Raw genomic sequence first — 25,530 nt, forward strand, 5'->3', positions numbered from 1 at the left:
TTATGTCGGTGGAGCAAGCTTTAGATGGAGGATCAACGGAAGCTTAGTTATAAGAATGAGCCTTATAATTTTTAGTCTATGTTTTAAGTGTGAACTGTATTTTAGTTTGAATTATGAGTGAGGGTTTGCATAATAATGAGGAAAATTGTTATTCCTCCTCCTATCAACTGTTCTATGGTATCAATGATGTAAGAACTCTATTATAGTTTAATGCTATAATAATTGGGATGTTACATTAATGGTATCAGAGCAGTTCCTTTCCCCTAGGAATCCTGTAGGTTATGAAGATATCATGTTTTAGTTGTGTGATCTTAGTTGTGTCTTCCTATTATAGGAATTTATTTTTAGACTGATGGTTCTTTCTTTGGACAGAACCATGGCATCCAGACCATCTTCTCCTCCTTCACCTGTACGGTCTGATGTTTCTAGTCTGGTAAGAGTAATGGAATCATTTGTGGTGGCGATGCAGCAGCAGAATGCATCCTTGACGCAACAAAACACAATTGCGTTACAACAATTGGAAGCTGCTAGGGTGTCAGCGGAGGCACAACAGAGGCAATATGTGGAATTAATGAATGGTGGTGCAAGAATTTCCACTGATCATTTTTATATTCCACCTACTCCAATACATGAATGGAGCCTGGAGAATTTTCTTCAACACCATCCAGCTAAATTCTGTGGCAATACTAGTGCAGATGAAGCAGACCAATGGTTTAGAGACATGGAGAGGATTTTCAATGCCAAAAACTGCCCAGAAGAGAATAGATTGGCTTATACTGAATATTTATTATCAGCAGAGGCCAGTCACTGGTGGACCAGTACAAGGACATTGTTGGAAAGAAGTGGTACCCCGATCACCTGGAACTTATTCAAGAAGAGGTTCTATGCTGAATATTTCCCTGACAGTGTAAGGTTTACCAAAGAAGTGGAGTTTCTTCAGCTAGTGCAAGGAGGAATGTCCGTGACGGAATATGCCGATAAGTTTAAGCATCTGATCCGCTTCCACACTCTGGATATGGATGAAGAATGGCAATGTAGGAAGTTTGAAAATGGCCTTCGAGGAGATATCAAATTGTTAGTAAAAGGTTTATGTATTAAGGAGTTTCCTACATTAGTGGAGAGGGCCAAAGTGTTAGAAAAGACCAAGAATGAAGTGCAAAATCAGCAAAGACAGCCACAGAGGATTGGTGGACCATCTGGGTCCAAGTTCAATCATGGAGATAACAAGTTCAATCATGGAGACAAGAGGAAGCCCTATTCTAAACCTCCTTTTCAAGCAAACAAAAGACCTTCGTTTCATCCATCAGGTCAAGTAGGACAATCTAGCGTGGTGAAATGTTTTCGCTGTGGAGGACCACATTATAAGTCTGTTTGCCCTCAGTTAGTTGGTCCGATGAAGTGTTATACCTGCGGGAAGGAGGGACACTTTGCCAGGAATTGTCCCACATCTAAAGAATCAAGGCTTCAACTACCAACTAATTAGCCTCAACAGATGGCAGATACCAAACCTCAGGCTGTGGGCAGAGTGTATGCAATGACTGGAGCGGAGGCAACTGGGCCAGGTAATCTTATCATCGGAAATTGTTTATTATTTGGGAAAGCTTGTTGTGTTTTGTTTGATTCTGGAGCTACACACTCCTTTGTGTCTGATGTTTGTGTGCGAGAGTTGGGATTGCCTGTGAGTGAGCTACAGTATGACCTAATAGTGTCTACTCCGGCTTCGGGTTTAGTTAAGACATCTCTAGCATGTACTAGATGTCCTGTAGTAGTAGAGGGACGTCAGTTTAAAGTTAATCTCATCTGCTTACCTCTACAAGGTTTAGAGGTAATTTTAGGAATGGATTGGCTAACTTCCAATCACATTCTCTTAGACTGTGGTGCAAAGAAATTGTTATTTCCTCAAGAGGAAGAATCGAAGATATTATCTTCGAGGAATCTGTTGCGCGAAGTACAGGAAGGGTCGTGTTGCTTCCTTGTGTTGACACACATGGAGATTAACCAGAGTGGAAGGAGCATAGATCACTCAGTGGTAAGTGATTTCATGGATGTGTTTCCTGAAGAAGTACCGGGACTGCCTCCTCAAAGAGAGATCGAGTTCTCAATTGATCTCGTACCAGGCACAGGACCAGTATCAATTGCTCCGTATCGGATGGCTCCAGCTGAATTAGTAGAATTGAAAAAGCAGATAGAAGACTTGCTGGAGAAGCAATTTATCAAACCAAGTGTTTCACCTTGGGGTGCGCCAGTGTTGTTGGTCAAGAAGAAAGATGGGAGCTCCAGATTGTGTGTGGATTACAGACAACTGAATAAGTTGACTATCAAGAACAAGTACCCGTTGCCAAGAATCGACGACTTAATGGATCAGTTACATGGAGCGAAAGTGTTTTCGAAAATTGATCTACGATCAGGTTATCATCAGATTTTAGTAAAGGCAGAAGATGTACAAAAGACTGCTTTCAGGTCTAGATATGGACATTATGAATACGTGGTTATGCCTTTTGGTGTAACCAATGTTCCTGCTGTATTCATGGACTATATGAATAGGATATTCAGACCTTTCTTAGATAAGTTTGTCGTGGTCTTCATAGACGACATTCTTATATACTCCAAGACTCGGGAAGAACACGTGGATCACCTTCGATCAGTTCTTGAGGTGTTAAGAAATAAGAAGTTATACGCCAAGTTGTCCAAATGTGAGTTTTGAATGAAAGAGGTGCAATTTTTGGGACATGTCATATCAGCTGGTGGAATATCTATGGATCCGTCTAAGGTCGAAGCTGTGCTTCAATGGGAGAGACCCAAGTCCGTAACGGAGATCAGGAGCTTCGTAGGATTAGCAGGGTACTACCGTAGATTCATAGAAGGATTCTCCAAGATTGTGTCACCATTGACGCAATTAACTCGTAAAGATCGTCCCTTTGCTTGGACAGACCGATGTGAAGCTAGTTTTCAAGAACTAAAGCAGAGGTTGACAAGTGCTCCTATATTAGTGATCCCTGACCCAAGAAGACCTTTCGAAGTATATTGTGATGCTTCATATCAAGGACTGGGCTGTGTACTTATGCAGGAAAAGAAAGCGGTAGCTTATGCTTCGAGACAACTTAAGAATCATGAGAAGAATTACCCCACTCATGATTTAGAGTTGGCAGCTGTCGTTTTTGCTTTGAAGATTTGGAGGCATTACCTTTATGGCGCACAGTTCCATGTGTTCAGCGATTATAAAAGTTTGAAATATCTTTTTGATCAAAAGGAATTGAACATGAGACAGAGAAGATGGATGGAGTTTTTGAAGGATTATGAGTTTGAACTTCTATATCATCCCGGTAAGGCTAATGTAGTAGCAGATGCTCTGAGCAGAAAGACGGTGCATGTATCTACTATGATGGTAAAGGAGTTAGAATTGATCGAGAAATTCAGGGATATGAAGTTGTATGTTGAGTTGAAGTCCGATTTCATCAGTTGTAATAACTTAGTGATATCAAGTGATTTGTTGAGTTTGGTCAGAGATAAACAATTATTAGATGCCGAGCTACAAAAGACGGTGGGTTTATTGGGTACAGATCAAGCCAGAGAATTTATGTTAGGAGCTGATGGTATTTTGAGATTTAGAGGCAGAGTCTGTATTCCAGATGATATTGAGCTGAAAAAGTTGATTCTCAAAGAAGGACATAAAAGTCGTCTTAGCATGCATCCTGGTATGACCAAGATGTATCAAGATCTCAAGGAGTCTTTCTGGTGGTCTGGAATGAAAAGAGATGTGGCACAATTTGTATCAACATGTTTGACATGTCAAAAGGCTAAAGTAGAACATCAACGACCTGGAGGTATGTTGCAACCACTTGAGATACCTGAGTGGAAATGGGACAGTATTGCCATGGATTTTGTAACACATTTACCACGGACAGGAAAGGGGCATGATGTTATCTGGGTTGTGATAGATAGGTTGACAAAGAGCGCTCACTTCTTGGCGATGAATCTGAGGATGTCTATGGTGAAGCTTGCCCAACTGTATATAAAAGAAGTAGTGAGACTACATGGAATACCATCGAGCATAGTGTCAGACAGGGATCCGCGATTTACATCGAAATTCTGGCAGTCTTTACAACGTGAGTTGGGTAGCAAATTACATATGAGCTCTGCGTATCATCCACAAACTGATGGACAGTCTGAGAGGATGATTCAATCCTTAGAAGACCTGTTGAGGACTTGTGTTTTAGATCACTTGGGTATTTGGGATGAGGTCTTACCATTGATTGAATTCACTTACAACAACAGCTATCATGCAAGCATTGGCATGGCACCATATGAAGCACTGTATGGTAGGAGATGTAAGACACCCCTATGTTGGTACCAAGAAGGAGAAACAGTGATGTTAGGACCAGAATTAATTCAACAAACCACAGAAAAGGTGAAACTGATATAGGAAAGGATGAAGGCATCACAGAGCAGGCAAAAGTCTTATGCAGATCATAGGCGCAGGCCTCTTGAGTTTGAAGTGGGAAGTCACGTGTTTCTACGAGTTTCTCAGATGACTGGAGTAGGGAGAGCTATCAGATCCAAGAAGTTGTCTCCGAAGTTTCTTGGTCCATTCCAAGTTATCAAGAGAATTGGACCGGTAGCATATGAGATTGCTCTACCTCCTCAACTGGCAAACTTACACAATGTATTTCACGTCTCTCAATTGAGGAAATATGTGTCAAGTCCTGATCATGTACTCGAGGTGGATGATGTTCAAGTCAGAGAGGATTTGTCATTAGATGCAAAACCAGTACGAATTCTTGATGTTCAGGCGAAGCAACTAAGAGGAAATGATATTCGTACAGTCAAAGTATTGTGGAATGAGAAGACCCAAGAGATGACTTGGGAATTGGAAGAAGAAATGAAGAACTTCTATCCTCATTTATTTGATTAAAGAGTGTATTTTTCGAGGACGAAAAAATTTTAAAGGTGGGGAGAATGTAAGACCCTGAAAAATTAAAGGAAAATGTGAATCTCGGGTCATTAGTAGAGTAAGAAACCAAACATGTATCAAGTTGTAACAAAAGTTAAAGTTTATATGCAAAATACAATGCTGTCAACTTTGACATGGTTTAGTATTTTAATTATTAATATTTGTTAAAATTAGATCTTGGGTTGATTCTTTTTCCATTAGAAAGTAGACTCGAATAGCTTCGATTTGAGTACTCATACGCGTAATTCCGACATCAGGAAGGAGTTCAACCAGACTGACAAAGTTGTCCCAGTGAGTGAACACGTTTTTGACGCGTTTTGAACGCGTTTTTGACTGGGTAAACGCGTTTTTACTATTTAAACGCGTTTTTACTATTTAAACACGTTTTTCTGGTTATTTAAGAGTGTTTTGGGGCTGAGAGAAGTTCCTAAGTTGAACTGGAGGTCAGAGCACGAAGGTTTTGGAGCAGAGGGACTTTAGAGCTGTGATTTGAGTCGGGAGAACGTTCGCAAAGTGTTTTCGAAAGGCTAGCTAAGGAGAAAACCGTAAGGGGAGCTAACCTTGAGTCTTTTTTTTTTGTTTCTGTATGATCTTAAATTTGGTATATGTTTAGGATTTTGATTCTCTTTATGATTTTAGAATGAAATTTTGCTTCTGTTGTATCTTTTGAATTGATGTACGGTTGGGAATTGGGATATGCTTCTGTTTTGATAATTTTGAAGAGATCTTGTTCGTATTAAGTATTTTGAATCGGTGGAAGTTTTTTTTTGGTATACGTATAGTTCGAAGATTTTGGATCTGTTTATGGATTTAAAAGGAGACTAGGTTTTTGATCGGAAATTTTGGATTGTACTAATTATCCGCTGTCTTTTAATTATATGTTTAGTTTAGATGTTTATAAGACTTGGATGAATATGGGTTGTTGATAGGAGATAAGTTTTTGGATGTCTAGAAAGTCTGTATGATGAAAGGAATAGTCGTTATAGTCCGGGAAGTGAATTTTCGTGATTTTGGAATAGTAAATTCGATTGAGTGAATGAGTCAACTCGCTGGAGCGAGTTATGCGTAACAAATTTAGTGTTTTAATGTTTTTGACGTTTTGGGAGTTCTGGATGTCCGTTTTGGATGTTCTTTATGTCGATATGGGGGTTTTTGACCCTTCTGGAGCTATTAGTAAAGGTATCTAAGCTGTTTGAACTACTTAAGGGTTCGAATTAATAGACCATAAAGAGTTATGTGTTAATAAGTGATGTTTCTGTGAGGTTGTGAAATGTCTGAGTATGTAAGAGTTATTTTCTTAAGATATGACTAAAGATGATAATAGGGTAACACGTGTATTTATGAATGGAAAGTGTAGAATAGAGTTCCAAGGAGGAACTCCTTGTTGATTTTGTGTCAAGTACTGTGCGTATGAATATAGGAACTCCGACTTAGGGGTTCATTCTTATGCTCTCAATAGTCTCGATCTCACTTAGAGAGAAAGCTATGTGGTGGAGAGTGGGAAATCCTTACCGAAGATCTACAGTGGGGTGGACAGAGTAGGAAGGATGTAGCTTCAGTGGTTTTATTCATATCCGAAGATCCAGTTTGGGGGACAGAGTAGGATAGAATAATTGAGCTAGCGAATAAGTGCATCTATATCCGAAGATCCAGTTTGGGGGACAGAGTAGGATGAGATGTAGCTGAGTAAAGTACCACTGTAAGTATAGAACTAGCTAAGAGTTCAATATTCATACGATTATCTGGATGAGTGAATTTACGATGAGTATGATATGTTTATTGTATTATTGAGTAATTTAACTTGTAAGTTGGAAAATTAGTTATTTATGTAATTTACCATAATATTTTATGTTGCATTAGCTCACCCTTGCTTTGTTTGTTGTGTGGTTGCTATTTTGTGTTATGTATTTTGTCTGGCGATGATCATCCGGTGGATGGGAGCAGAAGTTGTTGTTATGTCGGTGGAGCAAGCTTTAGATGGAGGATCAACGGAAGCTTAGTTATAAGAATGAGCCTTATAATTTTTAGTCTATGTTTTAAGTGTGAACTGTATTTTAGTTTGAATTATGAGTGAGGGTTTGCATAATAATGAGGAAAATTGTTATTCCTCCTCCTATCAACTGTTCTATGGTATCAATGATGTAAGAACTCTATTATAGTTTAATGCTATAATAATTGGGATGTTACATATAATATATTTGAACAAAATTACAAATCATGAACAAATTTAAAAGAATTTTAAGAATCCTGAATCTATACTACTTGTTAGGTCTATGGAAGAAGAGGTTCATTAGAAAAATATAACATCAATAAGATCTTAACCCAACCACATAAGAGATTGACTATACTTTTTACTCAAAACCTTAAGAGAATGAGTTAATGAATTTTCAAACCTTATATGATGTTCTACTTTCTCATTTCTACACAATGTGAGACTTAGATTCACTTAGAATTCTAACAATCTCCTATTTCAATGGTGAGTCTTTTCTACATTGGTACACTCCCCTTCTAACGGAAGCATTCAACTATCCATTTTTGTATCGTCGCTCATCCTAACGGGACACGCTTACCATGTTAAAGATTCATTAACCCATTGTCTTAAGATTTTTTATAAAGAGTGATATCAATTCTATATATATATATATATATATATATATATATATATATATATATATATATATATATAAAGACAAATTATATAATAAAACATATAAAATTATGTTCCAACAGTTTTATTTGTATTTTATTGGTCTTGTTCCAAAGCAATAATTCTTGCAATGCAAAAATATGATATTTTGGAATTCATGTTATTATTTAATGAAATATTATTAGTTTAAGATCACGACGAGTGAATTTCAATATTGAATAATCATGTAGATAAAGTATTTTTGGTGCAATTTCTTGAATAATCTTGTGTGCTCTATTCATTTAAGCAAACAGTACTCTGCATGCGGATTGTTGAAGATTGAAATAAGAGATATTTGGTGTTTGCATGGCTTGATTTGAGGCTGGCATATATCAGGAGGGATTTGAAAAGATTTAAACATTTTTATTATATTATTAGATAAAGAAATGTTAATACATTGTGTTTTTTTTTTTTACATTTTGACATAATACACCTGTCATTTTTTCATTGGATTTAAAATACATTAATAAAATAACAAATAAATAATGAATTAATGAGAAAATGACATTATGTTAAAATGTTGTCAAAAAATCTATGTGAGAATATTCTTTTCTTTGAAAGAAAACTTGTTTGTGGCTCTCCACTGTGACCAAATTGAATTATAATCAATATATATAATCCTTATTCTTAAAATCTATAATACATGAGAATATTTTTATCAATTAAAATTTAGTATATTTTAAAAACATTATATAAATTAACAATATATATATATATATATATAAAAGTAAAGTATTTAATTTAAAACATATATTTTTTTATCTATTTGACTCGAACACAAGTATTAATAATTATATATCCAATGATTTTCTATAAAATCCACAAAATTTTGATTTATTGCATAGTTTCAATTATAATTATAAAAATAAACCACAAATCTTATATAATTATTGTATGATAGATATCTGAGTCGTCCAACTGGTAACCCAGACGACCACCAAGAATAAACAAGTCACATATTAACAAGTTATCATATGATCATCTCCGAACGATCGTCAACCCGCTAGACAAAACGATCGTCGTATCATACGCTCGTCATTATCGCTAATCATTCAGCGATCGTCTGTTGCTTAAACCAAACGGTCAACATTAGCTCACAGGGTCACGTCAACCCAGTCAAAGGTAAGAGTCAACATACGTTCGGTCAGCTTTAGTCAAACTGAATCAATTAATCCTGATAAACTACAGAATAAGTGGTTAGAAATATCTGGCCACAATGTCGCAAATCACGTAACCAACTAACCCAATATCAAGCACGACCAAGCGGTTGTGTTTTCCAAGCAGTTAAGTTCTCCAACCAACCGGATTTTTGGGTAAACGATTTTTCTGAATATAGAGAGAGAAAGGAGAAAATATTATTTCTTCCATTATTAAACTAAAAAAGTTCTATCATTCCCTTTTTCTGACTTGAGCGTCGGAGTGCCTTCGCAGGTACCCACTCCATTCTCCCTGAAGAGTTTTGTATCCTTGAAGAGTTTTGTACCGAAAGAAGACGTAAGAATAACTACATTGCTGGAAGGAGAGAACGTGATTCATCATATTCGCATCTCGACCTCAACTATTATTTTTTACATTTTAGATATTAGATAGATATATTAAGTTTATTTTTTACATTTTAAATATTAGATAAATATAATAAATTTATTTTTGTGTTAGTTGAGAATGTGATAGTTGATAGTTTAAAATTAATACCTATATATACACAGTATTCTCTGTCCTATATTTTTTCAATTTAAGATGTGTTTGTTTCCAGTGTCAGTATCCGTATTCGTATCTTAACTTCGTAGTTACAAACATCTTTAGTTGTTTTTTTTTTAATGTAGAGAGGTTGTAGAAGAACCATTCAAGATTTCTTGACTCTTAATTTTCTGTTTCTCTTTCATTTAATATTTTTTAAATGTTTGCTCAGAGAAGAAAAACATATTGAAATCGAATGTTGCAGCTTTTAAATTAGAATATATAAACTGAAGTAAACCATTTTATTAATTTTCTATCTATAATGTAGAGTTTCATAGCAGGTGAGTTGAGTTTTGATATTAGGGTTTTTCCAACGAACCCAAGATTGAAACGGCACTGAGAAATGATAGGGAAGAAAGTAAGTAAAGGAGTGTAAACACAATAACTGGTGTGTGACTTCTATTGGATACAAATAGTAAATTAGAAATATAGAAAGAAATGAGTTGAAGATAACAGTTATTGTTTCTGATAACGTGATTTCATCATGGATAACGAACCAATTTCTTTCTTGGAAAAATATCAACAATAAATTATTATATTCTCTACATAAATTTTGTCAAATTTCATTGAAATCATAATTTCCTCAAAGCTTTATACTGATTTATCATTTATTTTAAAATATTACGCTATTTTTTAATATTATACTTGCAGTTTTAAAAATAGTGTACTTATATTTCTTAATAAAAGATCATTTAAAAAATATAAAAAACATCATTATAATTTGTTCAACTATGGTAGTCTATGTTTGGTTTGGGTTGATCTCGAATTTTCCTCGGGCAATCTCATTGATATTTTTTTTTCTAAGAAGTTTCGAAAATCAACAGCGATTTGTCCTAAAAGTGAGATGTGACTTGCCGAAAGGGTTGAAATTTTAGAGAGGATAAACAATGAGTGATGGTTGGGTCCAAAGAGAAAATTAAAAAAATTGAGAAAAATAAGTACGAAAATCATAAACATTGATTACTTGAAATCATGACTGAGTAATATAAAATTGAAAGTAACTAATCTTTCAACTAATTTTATAATTAAATAATTAACTTTTTCTTGCACTATAACTAGCTAGCCTTAAAAAGCACACGCAATTAACAAGTTGTCCACGAAGTAAATTGCGATTTTGGGAAAGGAGTTTAATTTCGGAGTGATCCTATTAACCAATATTATTCAATTATCACTTTTTATTCAGAGTTAGTGTAAAATTATATTTTTGAATCATTTGGTTAAAGAGAATAAAATATTTGTACTCGTCTAAGATATTTAATTAAAATATATATAAAAAATAGAAAATGCTTTTAAAAACTATAATGATGAAAAGTTTCTATTTAATTGAATCAGTTTAAAAAAAACTTACCGATTTTTTATTTTTAATTTTTTACTTCCTACGGGCCACTATTCTTAGTTTTATATTCTAGTCTAGATAAGGTGTTTTGAAAGTTATTTTCTGAAAATACATTCGAAAACACTTATTTGAAATACAAAATATTTTTCAAATGGAATACTTTCTTCAATTTAAAATATAAAAAAATTTTCTAGATTAAATGTTTTATAAGAAATTTAAAATTCGAAAGCATTTAATCTATAATATATATTTTTATATTTTTCAAAATTGAGTATTTTAATTAGTATTTTTTCAATTTGAAAATATTTCTCAAAACATCTAATTCAGAAAATATTAAAACAATCAGGTGCAGAAAGAAAAAGAGGAATCCATTTATGTTTTAGACCCCCTTGCTATTTTGTACAAAATGTATAGCAAATATTTCACTTTTAACAATTTCCTGATACATATTTATGATAAAAATATAATGACGTAACATATTTTCAAAGCAATATCCTTCTTAAGGAGATCGACATTTTTATCAACGCGCATCTTCTATAGCAACCATCAATAGTTCTCATGAGTGATTATATTTTTCTATCAAATGAAACGGCTATTTAATTTAAATGATGGCAAGTTATCTACCATATAGTATGAAATCTTAAGTTCAAGATAAACAGAATATCAAATTAATGGAGATTTTAACTAGATAGGATATATAATTTATTTATACACAAGAATATACATATATACTACCGAGGAATAAATATGCTCACAGACATTTCATTTATCGATTTTGTAGAACCTGAACTGGATCCTCCTACTACCATCCTTTGAACTAGTCCACTTTGATTAGAATTTATGGGTTTTTCAGGAAATGGCAACTCAGATAAAGAGCTACCGAGATATGAAACAACTTGTGTCATTGTAGGTCTGTCCTGTGGCTTCTCTTGCACGCATAATAAACCTATTTGGATGCATTTTATGACTTCACTCTGATTGCAAGATTCCTTAATATTTTTGTCTAATATGTTTAATGGTGTCCGATCCCTCCATTGATCCCAAGCCTGCAACAAATTCATAAATCAAATATTAATTGGATCTTTGCATTCTTTATGCCTGATTAGCATCAATTAATGTAAAATAATCTCATACAAATAAATACATACATAGCTCAAAAGGTCATCATCATCTGAAAAAACATGTCTGGCATTTTTTTTTGCACTAACTATTTCTATTATTATAACTCCAAAACTGAAAACATCTGATTTTTCTGAAAATTGTCCATACATTGCGTATTCCGGTGACATATATCCACTGTAACAAGTAACAAACATCAATGTTAGAAAACAAGTATATTTCAATATATTAAAAATGTCCTTGATAGATAAGATGAAAAATTATATTTAAAAATACTTACTATGTTCCCACTATTCTATTTGTGTTTCTTTGATATTGATCTACACCAACAATTCTTGCCATTCCAAAATCTGATATCTTTACATTCATGTTGACATCCAATAATATATTGCTAGGTTTGAGATCACGATGTATTACTTTCAATCGGGAATGTTCATGTAAATATAAAATTCCTTGTCTAATTCCTTGAATAATTTTGTATCGTTCCGACCAATTCATTTGACTACTTTTGTATGGATCTGTAAATGAAATATACAATCTAAAGTAAGAAAAAAAATATAAAGCTCAGAAATAAATTGTAGTGAGATAAACTTACCAAATAGAAAGTAGTCTAGGCTTTTATTAGGCACAAATTCATAAATAAGCATCTTTTCTTGAGCTTCCAAACAAAATCCTAACAACGTCACTAAATTTTTGTGTTGAAGTTTTGCTATTAACAAAATCTCATTCTTAAATTCAGCTGCACCTTGGCCTGAGCTATGTGAAAGTTTTTTAACTGCTATTTCTCGTCCATCTTGAAGGATACCCTAAGAGCATAAAAAATGCAGGTTAACTACAGGAAACAAATCGAAACAAACATGCGTATATTTTTAATAACACTTTATCACCTTATAAACATCTCCAAATCCACCTTCACCTATCCTGTTTTCATGTGAAAACTTCTTTGTGGCAACTTCTATTGTGGCCAAATCAAAATGTAACGATTCCAAAGTGGAACTTTCTTCTCCAACTAGAGAAACATCCAAGAGCTGAAATCAGTAATTTTAGCCTTTTAAAAGGAACAGGCTTTCTTTTTCAGATTACTTACAATTTTCCCTTAGAAGAGTGTTGTATTTCTTCCTTGATCTTTTGAATATGAAATAGCAGACACCACATAGGAGAATTATCGACACAATAACAAGGGAAACAATGAGGATTACTCGTAATGCATAATGGTTATTCCCTGCATAAATAATTGCACGAAAAAGAGAGGCTTTAGTAATTACAAAAAGAAAGATGATGATTCATTACATATACATGTTGATGAAGATTAGTATGCTGAGGTCACATGAATTCAATTCACGAACACTAATCAATTTTTCATATTACTGAAGAGCGGTTTCAATCTCCTTCCGTCGAGTTCATCCAACGCATGATCAGTGACATCTTCTCTGTTTCATATTTGGTTTCTGTCTGTGACCGTCAATGTTACTGACACCTCCAACACCGCCATCTTCAGCTACACAACTTCCTCTGATGGTGGCATTCCTGTTGTCTCCATCGCCAGAATCTCTACCCGGCTATTTCCGTTGTTCGCCTTTTTACTATCGCCTCCAGCTCCTAACGTCGCATCTCAGTCACTGATGCTGAGAGGAAGCAACGACACAGGCTTTTCCAAGATTTTCTATTCAGATGGCGATGCATGAGACACAGGCTTTTCTATAACCTTCTACACTTTCCTATTAAAACCCAGTTTTGTGTTCTCCTCAGCCCCCGGAGACAGCAGCAATGATGACGACGATTGTTCCTCCATCGTCTCTACCTCCTTCCCGCACGACAGAACCAACATTGGATGAACTCGAAGGGGGAATTTGAGGCTGCTGTTGATCGATTTGAAAATTTGGGAATTAGGGTTGGATGATTTCAAACTACATGAATGGGGAGCTTCATACAATGAGATGGAAAATATCACGTTTGTTAAAACTATTTCATACATATAATGGATTGTGAAATGTTACTAATTGGTCTCAAAGAATTTTGTTCCTTATAAGAAATACAAAATAACTTTGCAGCATTAATTATGTACTGATAAATGGAAGATATGTGATCTGAATTAACAGGTTTTTCAGATTGTACACCAAAAAAACTGGGATTAATGAGCATTGTGATACATTATACTCAGGTTATTTTCATTAAATAGAAAAATTATATATACTGTTAAGTACTAGTAGATAGGTTAAATATATTTGATAAGAAAAATACCTGATGAGGGTGGTGACGTGGCGTTCGTATTGTAAAACTGAAACAATTCGTATCTAACATTGCACCACGCAAGCAGAGCCCTCGCGCCCTCTTTTCCTTCGCAGCATGAGGGTAGAGTAGAAATCGCGTTTTGCAAACACTCTTCACAACTACTACTCGTTAAGCTCGGCTCGCACTCCGTCAGGGCGTACACCCTTCTCTGAGCCGAGGATCCGGCGAATTCTCTATCGCCGGTGGCGAATTTCCTCGCCGAGTTAGAATTCGCTGTTTCTTCCACCAAATCGTCCAACAAGCCGAACAACGTTCCGTTAAAGCTGCCCAAGTCGGAGGTGGAGATGTTTTCACCGTTCCATAAGCTAGCTCCCGGTTCGATGCTGGCGGGGTCGAAGTAGGTGTTGGTGAAACGGAGCGTGCACTCGTCGTACCATATTATGGACTCTGTTTTGTTGGGGCAGAGTTGTGTTATTTCGGTGGCGGCGGTGGTTATGCAGTCGTTACACGTGGCGAGGGAGACGTCGCCGCGGCAGAGGAAATAGCCGCTGGCGGCACTTGTGGTCCCCAAGCCCATGGCGGTGAAATAGGAGCCGTCGGATTGGGAAATGTTGGAGACGAGAGATTCGAGGAGGAATTTGAGATTGGTTTCGAATGTTGCGGTGGAATTGTAGGATGCGTTGGTTGGGCAGTAATTGTAAACCGGAGCTGCAGAGGAACAAAACGGTTCGATTACGAAGAGAGACAGGAACAGAAGAAAGGTAACATGGTTGATGGAGTTGGAGAGGAACATGTTGCGCCCAAACATCGTTTCGCGCACAACACAAGATTTTGGAATTGGAATAGTAAGTGTGTTATTAACTATAAGTTATTGTGATTATAATTGTAATTATACAATGATACAGTCTCAGAATTTGTCTTTTAGTGCGCGATGTTGGACAAATTGAAATGCAGGTCAAGAAGCAACCCCACAAAGACCTAGTCCACTATTCAGAAAGAAGGTTTGAAAAGCTACTTCGCGGCTGATATCAAACATTTCCTAGATTCAAATATATTTTTTGTCAATTTTGTGTTAGTTCACATGTTAAATGTATTCAAACCCTACCATTTATTTAGTAGATCGATTAACATAATGTTTGTCTTAAACTTAAGTTTATGATTAAAAATAAAAAGTTGTTATTTTAAAACCTTTTCTGCACCACAAAAACAACAAATGAACAACACTTAAATGGGAGAAGGGTTAAGAAAGAACTTAAGAACCCCTTCGCTGACCGCAGCCTCTTGTCAGGTCCCATGCATGCATTAAGATAAATTTCAATTAAATATATACGAGGAATGATATTTTTAGGTTGAGTTTCTGAATGATGTTTCTGAATTGAATTTTCTTCTTCAATAAACCAAAAACACACCCACCTAAATTTTAAATTTTATCCGTAATATCTACAACGCTGTGAATTCCTTTTTATTAAATAATTTTCATGATGGCTAATAAATAACTTTATATATAGAAATTTAAATAGATCGGAATAATGTTACTAAATTACTTTTGTTTTTATCAGTTTAAAATAATTTTTTAAAAGTTTACAGTCAGGATTTAAAGTTTCCCTACCTTGCGTAATATCACTGCATCTGAAACTATATTTCCTAAAAGTAAAATCTGAAGTTATCTAATTGGTATTTCGCCTTGCCTTATAATTTTCTGCACGACATTTTGTTTTATATTCTGTATTCAATGCCAGATATCCACAGTCTTTAATCACGACTTTTCCCCTCTCTTTTAAACTAAAACAGCAGCCATATACTGTAATTGCGAGTAATAAAAAAGGTATATACTATCTTAAATCTTATTTCAAAAATTAAAATAACAAAAAAAAATACCATATAAAATAATACGTACAAAGGGATATGTACTATAAAGGTATAGTTTGCAAAATAGGTATTGGAGATGAACTAAGCTCGTGTTGGCTACCAGTGAGTTTGGTTGAACCAATTGGTTCGCAAACACGTTAATTGGATGAGTAGGAAATTAAATAGGTGAAATTTATGATGAGCTGGAGTTTTACTTTTTTATTAAAGTTATTACTTAAATACCATTTAGATTTGTAATAAACAATATTTAAATTCAAATTTTTATTTTTAAAACTTCTTAGATCCCTTACTTTTTTTATAACACTTTTATGTTTCTGTTTGAGTTAATATATTATGTTGGTGGGTTGAGACAGTAAATGTTAGATAATGTTCACTAATTAAAAAGGGAGTGAGATAGATTTTCAAAAACTTTTGGAAGGAAGAACATGACTTGTGAAGAAGTCCACATGGTATTTGAATAAATTCATTTTACTTTTTAATGTATTTGTTATATGAAGAAAATAAAAAATAATCTAAAACTAAGTAAACTTTGTTTTAAAGTTTAATAAAATGTATAAATGAAATAGATTAGACAAACAAATTGTATAGATAAAAATATTAAACTATATATCTTGAAGGTTAAACGTTAAACCCTAAGTAAACCCTAACATTTTAATGCATGTATGTATTAGTATTTTAGGCTTTTTTTTGTGTTTTTTTTCCTGTGCAAATCATTTGAGTACACAACTTTATTCAAAAGTTTCTATCATAATCATAAGAATGTTAAGAGATAGAAAAATATTATAGGATTGTTTCCTCCATATCTTAGGTTTCTCTCTTCTGTATAAGCTACAAAGCTGCTTTTGTAAGACACAACGTAACATCTGACCTTGTATTAAAAGGATACATCCCTACAAGAAAATCAATGCTTAGAGGAACTAATCTTTTTCGAAGAAGTCCATATAAATACATGAAGAGAAGAGAAGAACAAGAGAATTATATTTGCATACTCTCATGCTCCTGTTTTATCTTTAAGCTCACGTTATCTAAGTCTCTTTCTTTGAAAAAGAAAAGTTTTCTTTATAAATTTTTAGAACCTCATTGTATTAATTTCATATCATTTCTACGAGAGTAATATTGTGTAATTGAATTTCAAAAAATACTTTATTGCTTTTAGATTCATAAGTGAATTGGACTAGCTTTATACCATAAGTTGAGAAACTCGTTTGAACTAGTTGGATTAGTTCTAAAATCAGGAATAGTTAAACTCGTGTTATAAACTTTCAATATTTGTAAAATTTCTTAAGAGTGTTTAAAGAAGAACTCGACATAGTTCAGTTTGAACGAACTAGTATAAAAATAACATTACATTATTATTTTTATTTTAAAATTTTTCCTAATCATTTCTTAAAATACTTCAATGTTTAACTTTAATTGCATACCATCTAACTCCTAAAAAAATGCTTAAACACTTATTTTATAAAAAAAATTAAAAACTATATTTAAATCCCAGTTCTAAAGTTTTTCTTATGTTTCAAAATCTATCATTACAAGAAAAAAGAAAAAGGTTTTCATATGGGCTATTTTATATAGTTTACATTAATTTCAAAAAATATTTTGGACTGAATAATGTAGAAAATGTTAACATTCTTTATCTTTCAAGATTGGTGAGATCCACGATATTGACGGTACAAGTAATAAAACAATGAATATACATTGTCTTTTTATTTGTGCAATAAATAGTCTAGTCCTAATTATAAGCCCTAATTTTGTAGACAAGAAAAATAACTCACCAGGTATCCCACATTATCATGTGATTTATCACTAATCAACATAAAAAAATCAAAATTCAAAATCAACTACACAAACTAAGATTTATGAACTAACCCAAAAAGTAAAGATATCGTAATTTTATGAAAGACATATATAAAAATAAAGTTAAGAATCTCTCATGAACCATTGATAAAAGTCGCAATTGAGTTCTTCCAATTTCTATTTGATTTCCTTTTTTCTTGTTCCTTCTCCTCTCCTTACCACGTCTTCACCAACCATCACCATCCAGTCCACCACCATCAATCACCATTTTTAGTTCATCCTCCTTCAACTCTATTTCACTATCGTCATACTTTCAAATCATTGTAACGCTTCCATTATTGCCACCAACATCCGCTTCAACTTTTTATCTCCTCTTCTTTCTCATCTTCTCTTTTTTTTACATATCTCCTCTCTTTATATATAAAAAAAAAATATCATTATACTTTATGAAAAATTTGCCGCTTAATTTACTATAATTTATTAATAAATTTATTGACGAAACATTTCGTTAATGATAAAATTTACAAATTTACCACCAGAATTTTTTGATGAAATTGATAATCAAACTAATTATTGTAAAAATATCTATCATTTATACAAATTATAATTTTCAAAAAATCTTATCAATAAATTTTACTAACAAATTTATTATTAAAAAGAATATTTATTAATAATTTAAATTCTAGAATTTATTAGTAAATTTGTTTGATAAATTTAAATTTACTAATAAATTTATTTTCTTGTAGTAAATTCTATTTGGAAGTTATTGTAATAGATATGTTTGACTAAACCAAAATTATACACACATAACAAAGTTGTACATTTTTCCATTTTTTTTTACAGTAGTAGCTTTTCCGTTTTAGTTAGTATATGATTGGTCGATTTAGAAGAAACGTAAACTTGTTCTTTGTATATCTATTATGATTAGTATAACTTATGTTAAAAAAAATATAAATTTTTCTACATATTATTTAAATCCGTATAAATTTTTTTTAACTATATCTTATTGTTACAACTAATGTATAAATCAATAATCAGAGTGAAAATACAGAGTAAAGAAACATTTAATAATTCAATGAATAAGAATTGTCAATTCGATTTAAAGCACGTGTTATAAATTACATTTGATTACTTGAAAATAAAATATGTTTAAATCTTGACATACCAAAGTTAGATATCTTTTGAAGTCATAATGTATAATTTTTAATCTTTTAATGTTGAATATTAATGTAAATAAGAAATTTCTTGTGTAATTTCTTTAATAATCTTGTAATGTTCAAACTATTTTAATATTCTACTATAAAATTATAAACCTATAAAATTATAAAATTGGATTAGAGATATGAGAACATTCATATAATAATTTAATAGAAAAATTAAACAATTGAAAAATATAATTTTATTGAATATTCAATAGAACATAAAATTTTATTAAAAACTCAGTTTCTAAATGTGTCCGGATTCAAAACTTATAGAGCACATACAACAGCAATTTCTCCAGGAAATAAATTGTGATTTTGGGAAAGGACTTTGGAGTGATCCTACAATATTATTTAATCATCACTTTTTATTCAGAGTCAGTGTAAAATTATATTTTTGAATCATTTGGTTAAAGTGAAAAAAAAAATATTTGTGCTCGTCTAAGCTTTTTAATTAAATAAAATATATAAAAAAAATTAGAGAATGCTTTAAAAACTAGAATATGAAAAGTTCATGCAAAATCGATTTAATTGAATCAATTTAAAAATACAGAAACAAAGCTATCAATTATAATTTTTTTTTCACTTTACTATAGGCCACTATTTTTAGTTTTATAAAATAACATACAAATACAAGTAAAATGCATAATGTAAAAGTGATTAGATATGTAAACATAAGTTAAAATTTTCAAAGTCAAAATTGCACGTTTTACAGAGAAAGAAATAATGAATTTTAAGAATAGTTAAAATAAATAAATAAAATGTTTGACCAAAAATAAGCTTAACACACTTAATAGCCAATGCTTAAAGTTGGTTTAACAGAAAGTAGTGGCAGTATTGAATTACAGTCAAAATCAAAATACAAATGTTGTTAGTGATTTTGCAATCCTTTGGGACTTTATATATAAGATGAAAATTTTCTCTAGGAAGTGTCGCAGTTTGATGTTAAACGTAGCACGTACAATTGTTTTAAATAATATATGGTTGACTGGCAAAAATGTTTGCGGGCCGAATCTTCGAACCCAACACCAGTCTGAACAAGGAATCTCTTTAACTTTCTGACTGTTTCATCCTATGCCTATGATTTCATCCTACATTTCAAATTTCTAAAAATAACTTTTTATTTTTCTTTATCGAATCTTAAAATCGAATAAAAAAATAAAAAATTTTCAAGTTTCGAGATTTTCATTGAAAAAAATAAAAAAAATTTGTCGAATTTTAAAATTTGATAAAAAAAATTCTTTTTCAAATATCCGATAAAACATAAAAAAATGAGATGTAAGAGATTTTGAATTGTAAGAACAGTTTTATAATTTAAAAAAAAAAATTAGAGTTACGAGATAAAATGATTGAAAGTGCAGAGTAAAACAGTCTAACTTTTGACAGTCTTTTACATGTTTTCTTTTGTAAGCCTCTATGCTTTACGCCCATTACTGCTATTTTTCTACAAAATGTTTAGCAAATAATTCATTCTTCTTTTAACCATTTCCTGAAACATATTTATGATAAAAAAAAAGTGGTACTTTTAATGACATTTAAACAAAAATAGTAAAATTATATATTTTCAAACTAAACATATCCTTCTTAAGGAGTAAAGGGCATCTATCCCCTGTAACAACCATTAATAGTTCTCATGAGTGATTATATTTTTCTATCAAATGAAACGGTTATTTAATTTAAATAATGGCAAGTTATGTATCACATATTGTGAAATCTTAAGTTGAAGATAAATAGAATCAAATTAATAAATATTTTAACTAGCTAGGATATACCATTTATTTATATACAAGACTATACAAATACTACCGAGGGATAAATATGCTCACAGACATTTCATTTATTGTTTGCGCAGAACCTGAACTGGATCCTCCTACTAACATCTTTTGAACTAGTCCACTTTGATTAGAGTTTATGGGTTTTTCAGGAAATGGCAACTCAGATAAAGAGCTACTGAGATATGAAACAACTTGTGTCATTGTAGGTCTGTCATGAGGCTTCTCTTGTACACATAATAAACCTATTTGGATGCATTTTATGACTTCACTGTGATTGCAAGATTCCTTAATATTTTTGTCTAATATGTTTAATGGTGTCCGATCCCTCCATTGATCCCAAGCCTGCAACAATTTCATAAATCAAATATTAATTGGATCGTTGCCTTGCCTGATTAGCATCAATTAATGTAAAATAATCTCACACAAATAAATACATACATAGCTCAAGAGGTCATCATCATCTTGGAAAACTTCTCGTGCATTTTTTTTCGCACTTACTATTTCTAATATTATAACTCCAAAACTGAAAACATCTGATTTTTCTGAGAATTGTCCATGCATTGCATATTCTGGTGACATATATCCACTGTTTACAAACATCAATGTTAGAAAACAAGTATATTTCAATAAATTAAAAACGTCAATAATAGATAAGATAAAAATTGTGCTTGAAAATTACTTACTATGTTCCCACGATTCTCTTTGTTTCTCTTTGATATTGATCTACAGCAACCATTCTTGCTAATCCAAAATCTGAAATCTTTGGATTCATATCATTATCTAATAATATATTACTGGGTTTAAGATCACGGTGTATAACTTTTAATCGTGAATGTTCATGTAGATATAAAATTCCCTGTGTAATTCCTTGTATAATTCTGTAACGGTCTGACCAGTTCATATGATTACTTTTGTATGGTTCTGCAAATGAAATATTAGATCAAAAGTAAGATAAAACAATATAAGGGAGAGTTTTTCAACTGGCTAAAGTATTTCAAAGCTCAACAATAGATAGTAGTAAGATAAACTTACCAAAGAGAAGGTAGTCCAGGCTTTTATTAGGCACAAATTCATAAATAAGCATCTTTTCTTCAGCTTCTAAACAAAATCCTAATAATGTCACTAAATTTTTATGTTGAAGTTTTGCTATTAACAAAATCTCATTCTTGAATTCTGCTGCACCTTGGCCTGAACTATGTGAAAGTTTTTTAACTGCTATTTGTCGTCCATCGGGAAGGATACCCTAATAGCATAAAAAATGCAGGTTAACTACAAGAAACAAATAGAAACAAACATGCATATAATATATATATATATATATATATATATATATATATATATATATATGTATATATATATATTTATGTATATATATATATATATGTATATATATATATGTATATATATATATGTATGTATATATATGTATGTATATATATATATGTATATATATATATGTATATATATATATGTATGTATATATATGTATATATATGTATATATATATATATATATGTATGTATATATATGTATGTATATATATGTATATATATATATATATGTATATATATGTATGTATATATTTAATAACACTTTATCACACCTTATAAACATCTCCAAATCCACCTTCACCTATCCTGTTTTCATGTGAAAACTTCTTTGTGGCAACTTCCACTGTGGCCAAATCAAATTGTAACGATTCCAAAGTGGAACTTTCTTCTCCAACTACAGGAAAATCCAAGAGATAAGTAATTTTAGCCTTTTAAAGAAATGGGAAAGTGTCAGGCTTTATAGATCACTTACAATTTTCCCTTAGAAGAGTGTTGTATCTCCTCTTTGATCTTTTGAATATGAAATAGCAGACACCGCATAAGAGAACTATCGACACAATAACCAGCGCAACGATTAAGATTACTCGTATTACATAATTGTTATTTCCTGCATAAATAATTGCACGAGGAAACAGGCTTTAGTAATTTCAAAAAGAAAGATGATTCATTACATATACATACACCTAAAAACAAGACATTAACTGTTTAGCATTCTAACTAATCATCATCGATATATTCTTTAACTTAATCATAAGGTAATTTCTGTAGTTTCCTCTCTGAAATTGATGAAGATTAGTATGCTGCGGTCACATGAATCCAATTCGAACACTAATCAATTTTTCATATTGCTGAAGAGCGGTTTCAATTTCCTTCCGTCGAGTTCATCCAACGCACTACCAGTGGCATCTTCTCTTTTTCATATTTGTTTTCTCTCTGTCACCCTCAGTGTTACTGACGCCTCCAACACCGTCCTCATCATCGCTGGAAACTTTACTCGTCCAATATTTGCCGCCACAGCCATCTTCAGCAACACAACTTCCTCTGATGGTGGCAATGATGATGTCTCTGTCGCCAGAATCTCTACACGTCCATTTCCGTTGTTCGGTTTTTTACTATCGCCTCCAGCTCCCAAAGTGGCATTTCAGTCACCGTCGTTTCCATTTGTCACTGTGCCTGGAGCGACGCCATTTTCGCCGTTTGCAGGCGGCAATTACGAGTACTATGGAGATAAGGGATATCGTAATAGTGTCTCAGCGAGCAAAGAAGTTAGGAAGGAGAGACACTGTTATCGTTATCTCTTCTGCTTTTGATGAAATCAAATTTTGTACTTTCCTCTGCCACCATAGGCAGTACCAATGATGACGACGATTGTTCCTCCATCGTCTCTACCTCTTTCCCTCACGACAGAACCAACAGTGGATGAACTCGAAGGGGAAGTTTGAGGCTACTGTTGATTGATTTGAAAATTTGGAAATTAGGGTTTGATGATTCCAAACTACTGAATGAGCAGAGTCATACAATGAGATGGAAAAACAAAAAACAAAAAAGACAAATCCCAAGTATAAAGTAAATTAATTAAAAAAATAATTTAAGTATTTCTAATTCCACGGGTATAATGAAATTAAATGAAATAAAGAAAAACATTGCTGATTAATCTAAGTACAGATAAATGGAATAGATATGATCTTAATTAACAGGTTTTTGAGATAGTAAACAAAAAAATATAGAGATTACTGAACAGTGTAATACATTATACACAGGTAATTTCATTAAATAGAAAAACTATTTATACTAGTAAATAGGTTACATATTTGTTAAGAAAAATACCTGATGAAGGTGCTGACGTGGTGCTCTCATTGTAAAACTGAAATAATTCGTATCTAACATTGCACAGTGCAAGCAGAGCCCTCGCGCCCTGTTTTCCTTCACAGCACGACGGAAGAGTTGAAATGGCGTTTTGCAAACACTCTTCACACACACTATTCGTTAATTCCGGATCACACTCCGTCAGGGCGTACACCCGTCTCTGAGGCGAGGATCCGGCGAATTCTCTATCGCCAGTGGCGAATTTCCTCGCCGAGTTAGAACTCGCAGTCTCTTCCACCAAATCGCCCAACAAGCCGAACAACGTGCTGTTAAAGCTGACCAAGTCGGAGGCGGAGATGTTTTCATCGTTCGACAAGCTGGCTCCCGGTTCGATGCTGGTGGGGTTGAAGTAGGTGTTGGTGAAACGGATCATGCACTCGTCGTACCATATTATGGACTCTGTTTTGTTGGGGCAGAGTTGTGTTATTTCGGTGGCGGCGGTGGTTATGCAGTCGTTACACGTGGCGAGGGAGACGTCGCCGCGGCAGAGTAAAGAGCCGCTGGCGACGTTTACGGACCCCAAGCCCATGAAGGTGGAATAGGAGCCGTCGGATTCGGAAGCGTTGGAGACAAGAGATTGGAGGAGGTATTTAAGATTGTTTTCGAATGTTGCGGTGGAATTATAGGTTGCGTTGGTTGGGCAGTAATTGTAAACCGGAGCTGCAGAGGAACAAAACGGTTCGTTTACGAACAGAGACAGGAACAGAAGAAAGGTAACATGGTTGGTGGTGGTGGAGAGGAACATGTTACGCCAAAACATTCTTTTGCGCACAACAGAAGATTTTGGAATGGGAATAGTAAATGTATTATTAACTATAAGTTATTGTAAACCATAAAATGATAAACTGTCGGAATTTTTCTTTTACACATACATTTCCAGAGTCATTCTGAGTGCGTGACGTTGGACAAATTGAAATGCAGGGTCTAGAAGCAACCACACGAAGACCTAGTCCACTTCATTAAAAAACTAAGGATTAAAGTTTGAAAAGGCTACTTTCCGGTTGATATCGATCGTTTCACTCTGTTTTGTCAATTTTGCATTAGTTCACATGTTAAATGCATTCAAACCATACCATTTATTGAGTTGATCGATTAACATAATGTTTGACTTAAACATAAGTTTATGATTAAAAATTTAAAGAATTGCTATTTTAAAACCTTTTCTGAACGACTAAAACAACAAATGAACAGCACTTAAATTGGGATTAGGGTTAAGAAAGAATATAAGAACCCCTTCGCTGATCGCAGCCTCCTGTCAGGTCCCATCCATGCATCAGCTCGCATGTTCATCACTCTATTCTCAGATAACTTTCAAATAACTATTTCTTCCCAAGGTACAATCATCCTGGTTTAGTAGTAAAAAATCTCAGTACTTTTTTCTGTAAAAACTGTTATATTACACAAAATAAATACTTTCTATAATATAATCAAAGTTAAATACAATACTTAAGGGTTTTTATCCGTAGAATCATAGAACAACGCTGTGAATTCCTTTGTATTAAATAATTTTATTAATTCAAAAGAATAACTTTGAAAGTTATCATGATGGCTAACAAATAACTTTATATAGAAAATTTAAATAAATCGTAATAATATTACTAAATTATATTTGTTTTTATTAGTTTAAAATATTTT

At 32.9% G+C, this 25,530-nt stretch overlaps 2 protein-coding genes across 2 annotated transcripts; one reads left to right on the forward strand and one right to left on the reverse strand.

Annotated features, from left to right (window-relative positions):
* The first annotated feature begins 376 nt into the window (after window positions 1-376).
* On the forward strand, window positions 377-1,483 carry LOC128195727 (uncharacterized). Its single transcript, XM_052874083.1, has one exon. It carries the CDS (start codon window positions 377-379, stop codon window positions 1,481-1,483), a length of 1,107 nt encoding a protein of 368 aa, XP_052730043.1.
* Window positions 1,484-11,362: 9,879 nt separating this feature from the next.
* LOC108324781 (uncharacterized) lies at window positions 11,363-24,841 on the reverse strand. The gene is made up of 15 exons (XM_052874086.1): window positions 23,857-24,841; window positions 22,502-22,636; window positions 22,302-22,423; window positions 21,731-21,941; window positions 21,382-21,619; window positions 21,137-21,284; window positions 20,730-21,040; window positions 17,959-18,023; window positions 14,071-14,922; window positions 12,917-13,051; window positions 12,717-12,838; window positions 12,425-12,635; window positions 12,110-12,347; window positions 11,859-12,006; window positions 11,363-11,756 (listed from the first exon to the last, which is right to left on the reverse strand). The coding sequence occupies exons 1-15, from the start codon at window positions 24,653-24,655 to the stop codon at window positions 11,442-11,444; spliced, it is 4,050 nt and encodes a 1,349-aa protein (XP_052730046.1). The 5' UTR covers window positions 24,656-24,841; the 3' UTR covers window positions 11,363-11,441.
* Between the last annotated feature and the right edge of the window lie 689 nt (window positions 24,842-25,530).

Source organism: Vigna angularis, chromosome 3 (genome assembly GCF_016808095.1).
Source record: "Vigna angularis cultivar LongXiaoDou No.4 chromosome 3, ASM1680809v1, whole genome shotgun sequence".
Taxonomy (NCBI): Eukaryota; Viridiplantae; Streptophyta; class Magnoliopsida; order Fabales; family Fabaceae; genus Vigna; species Vigna angularis.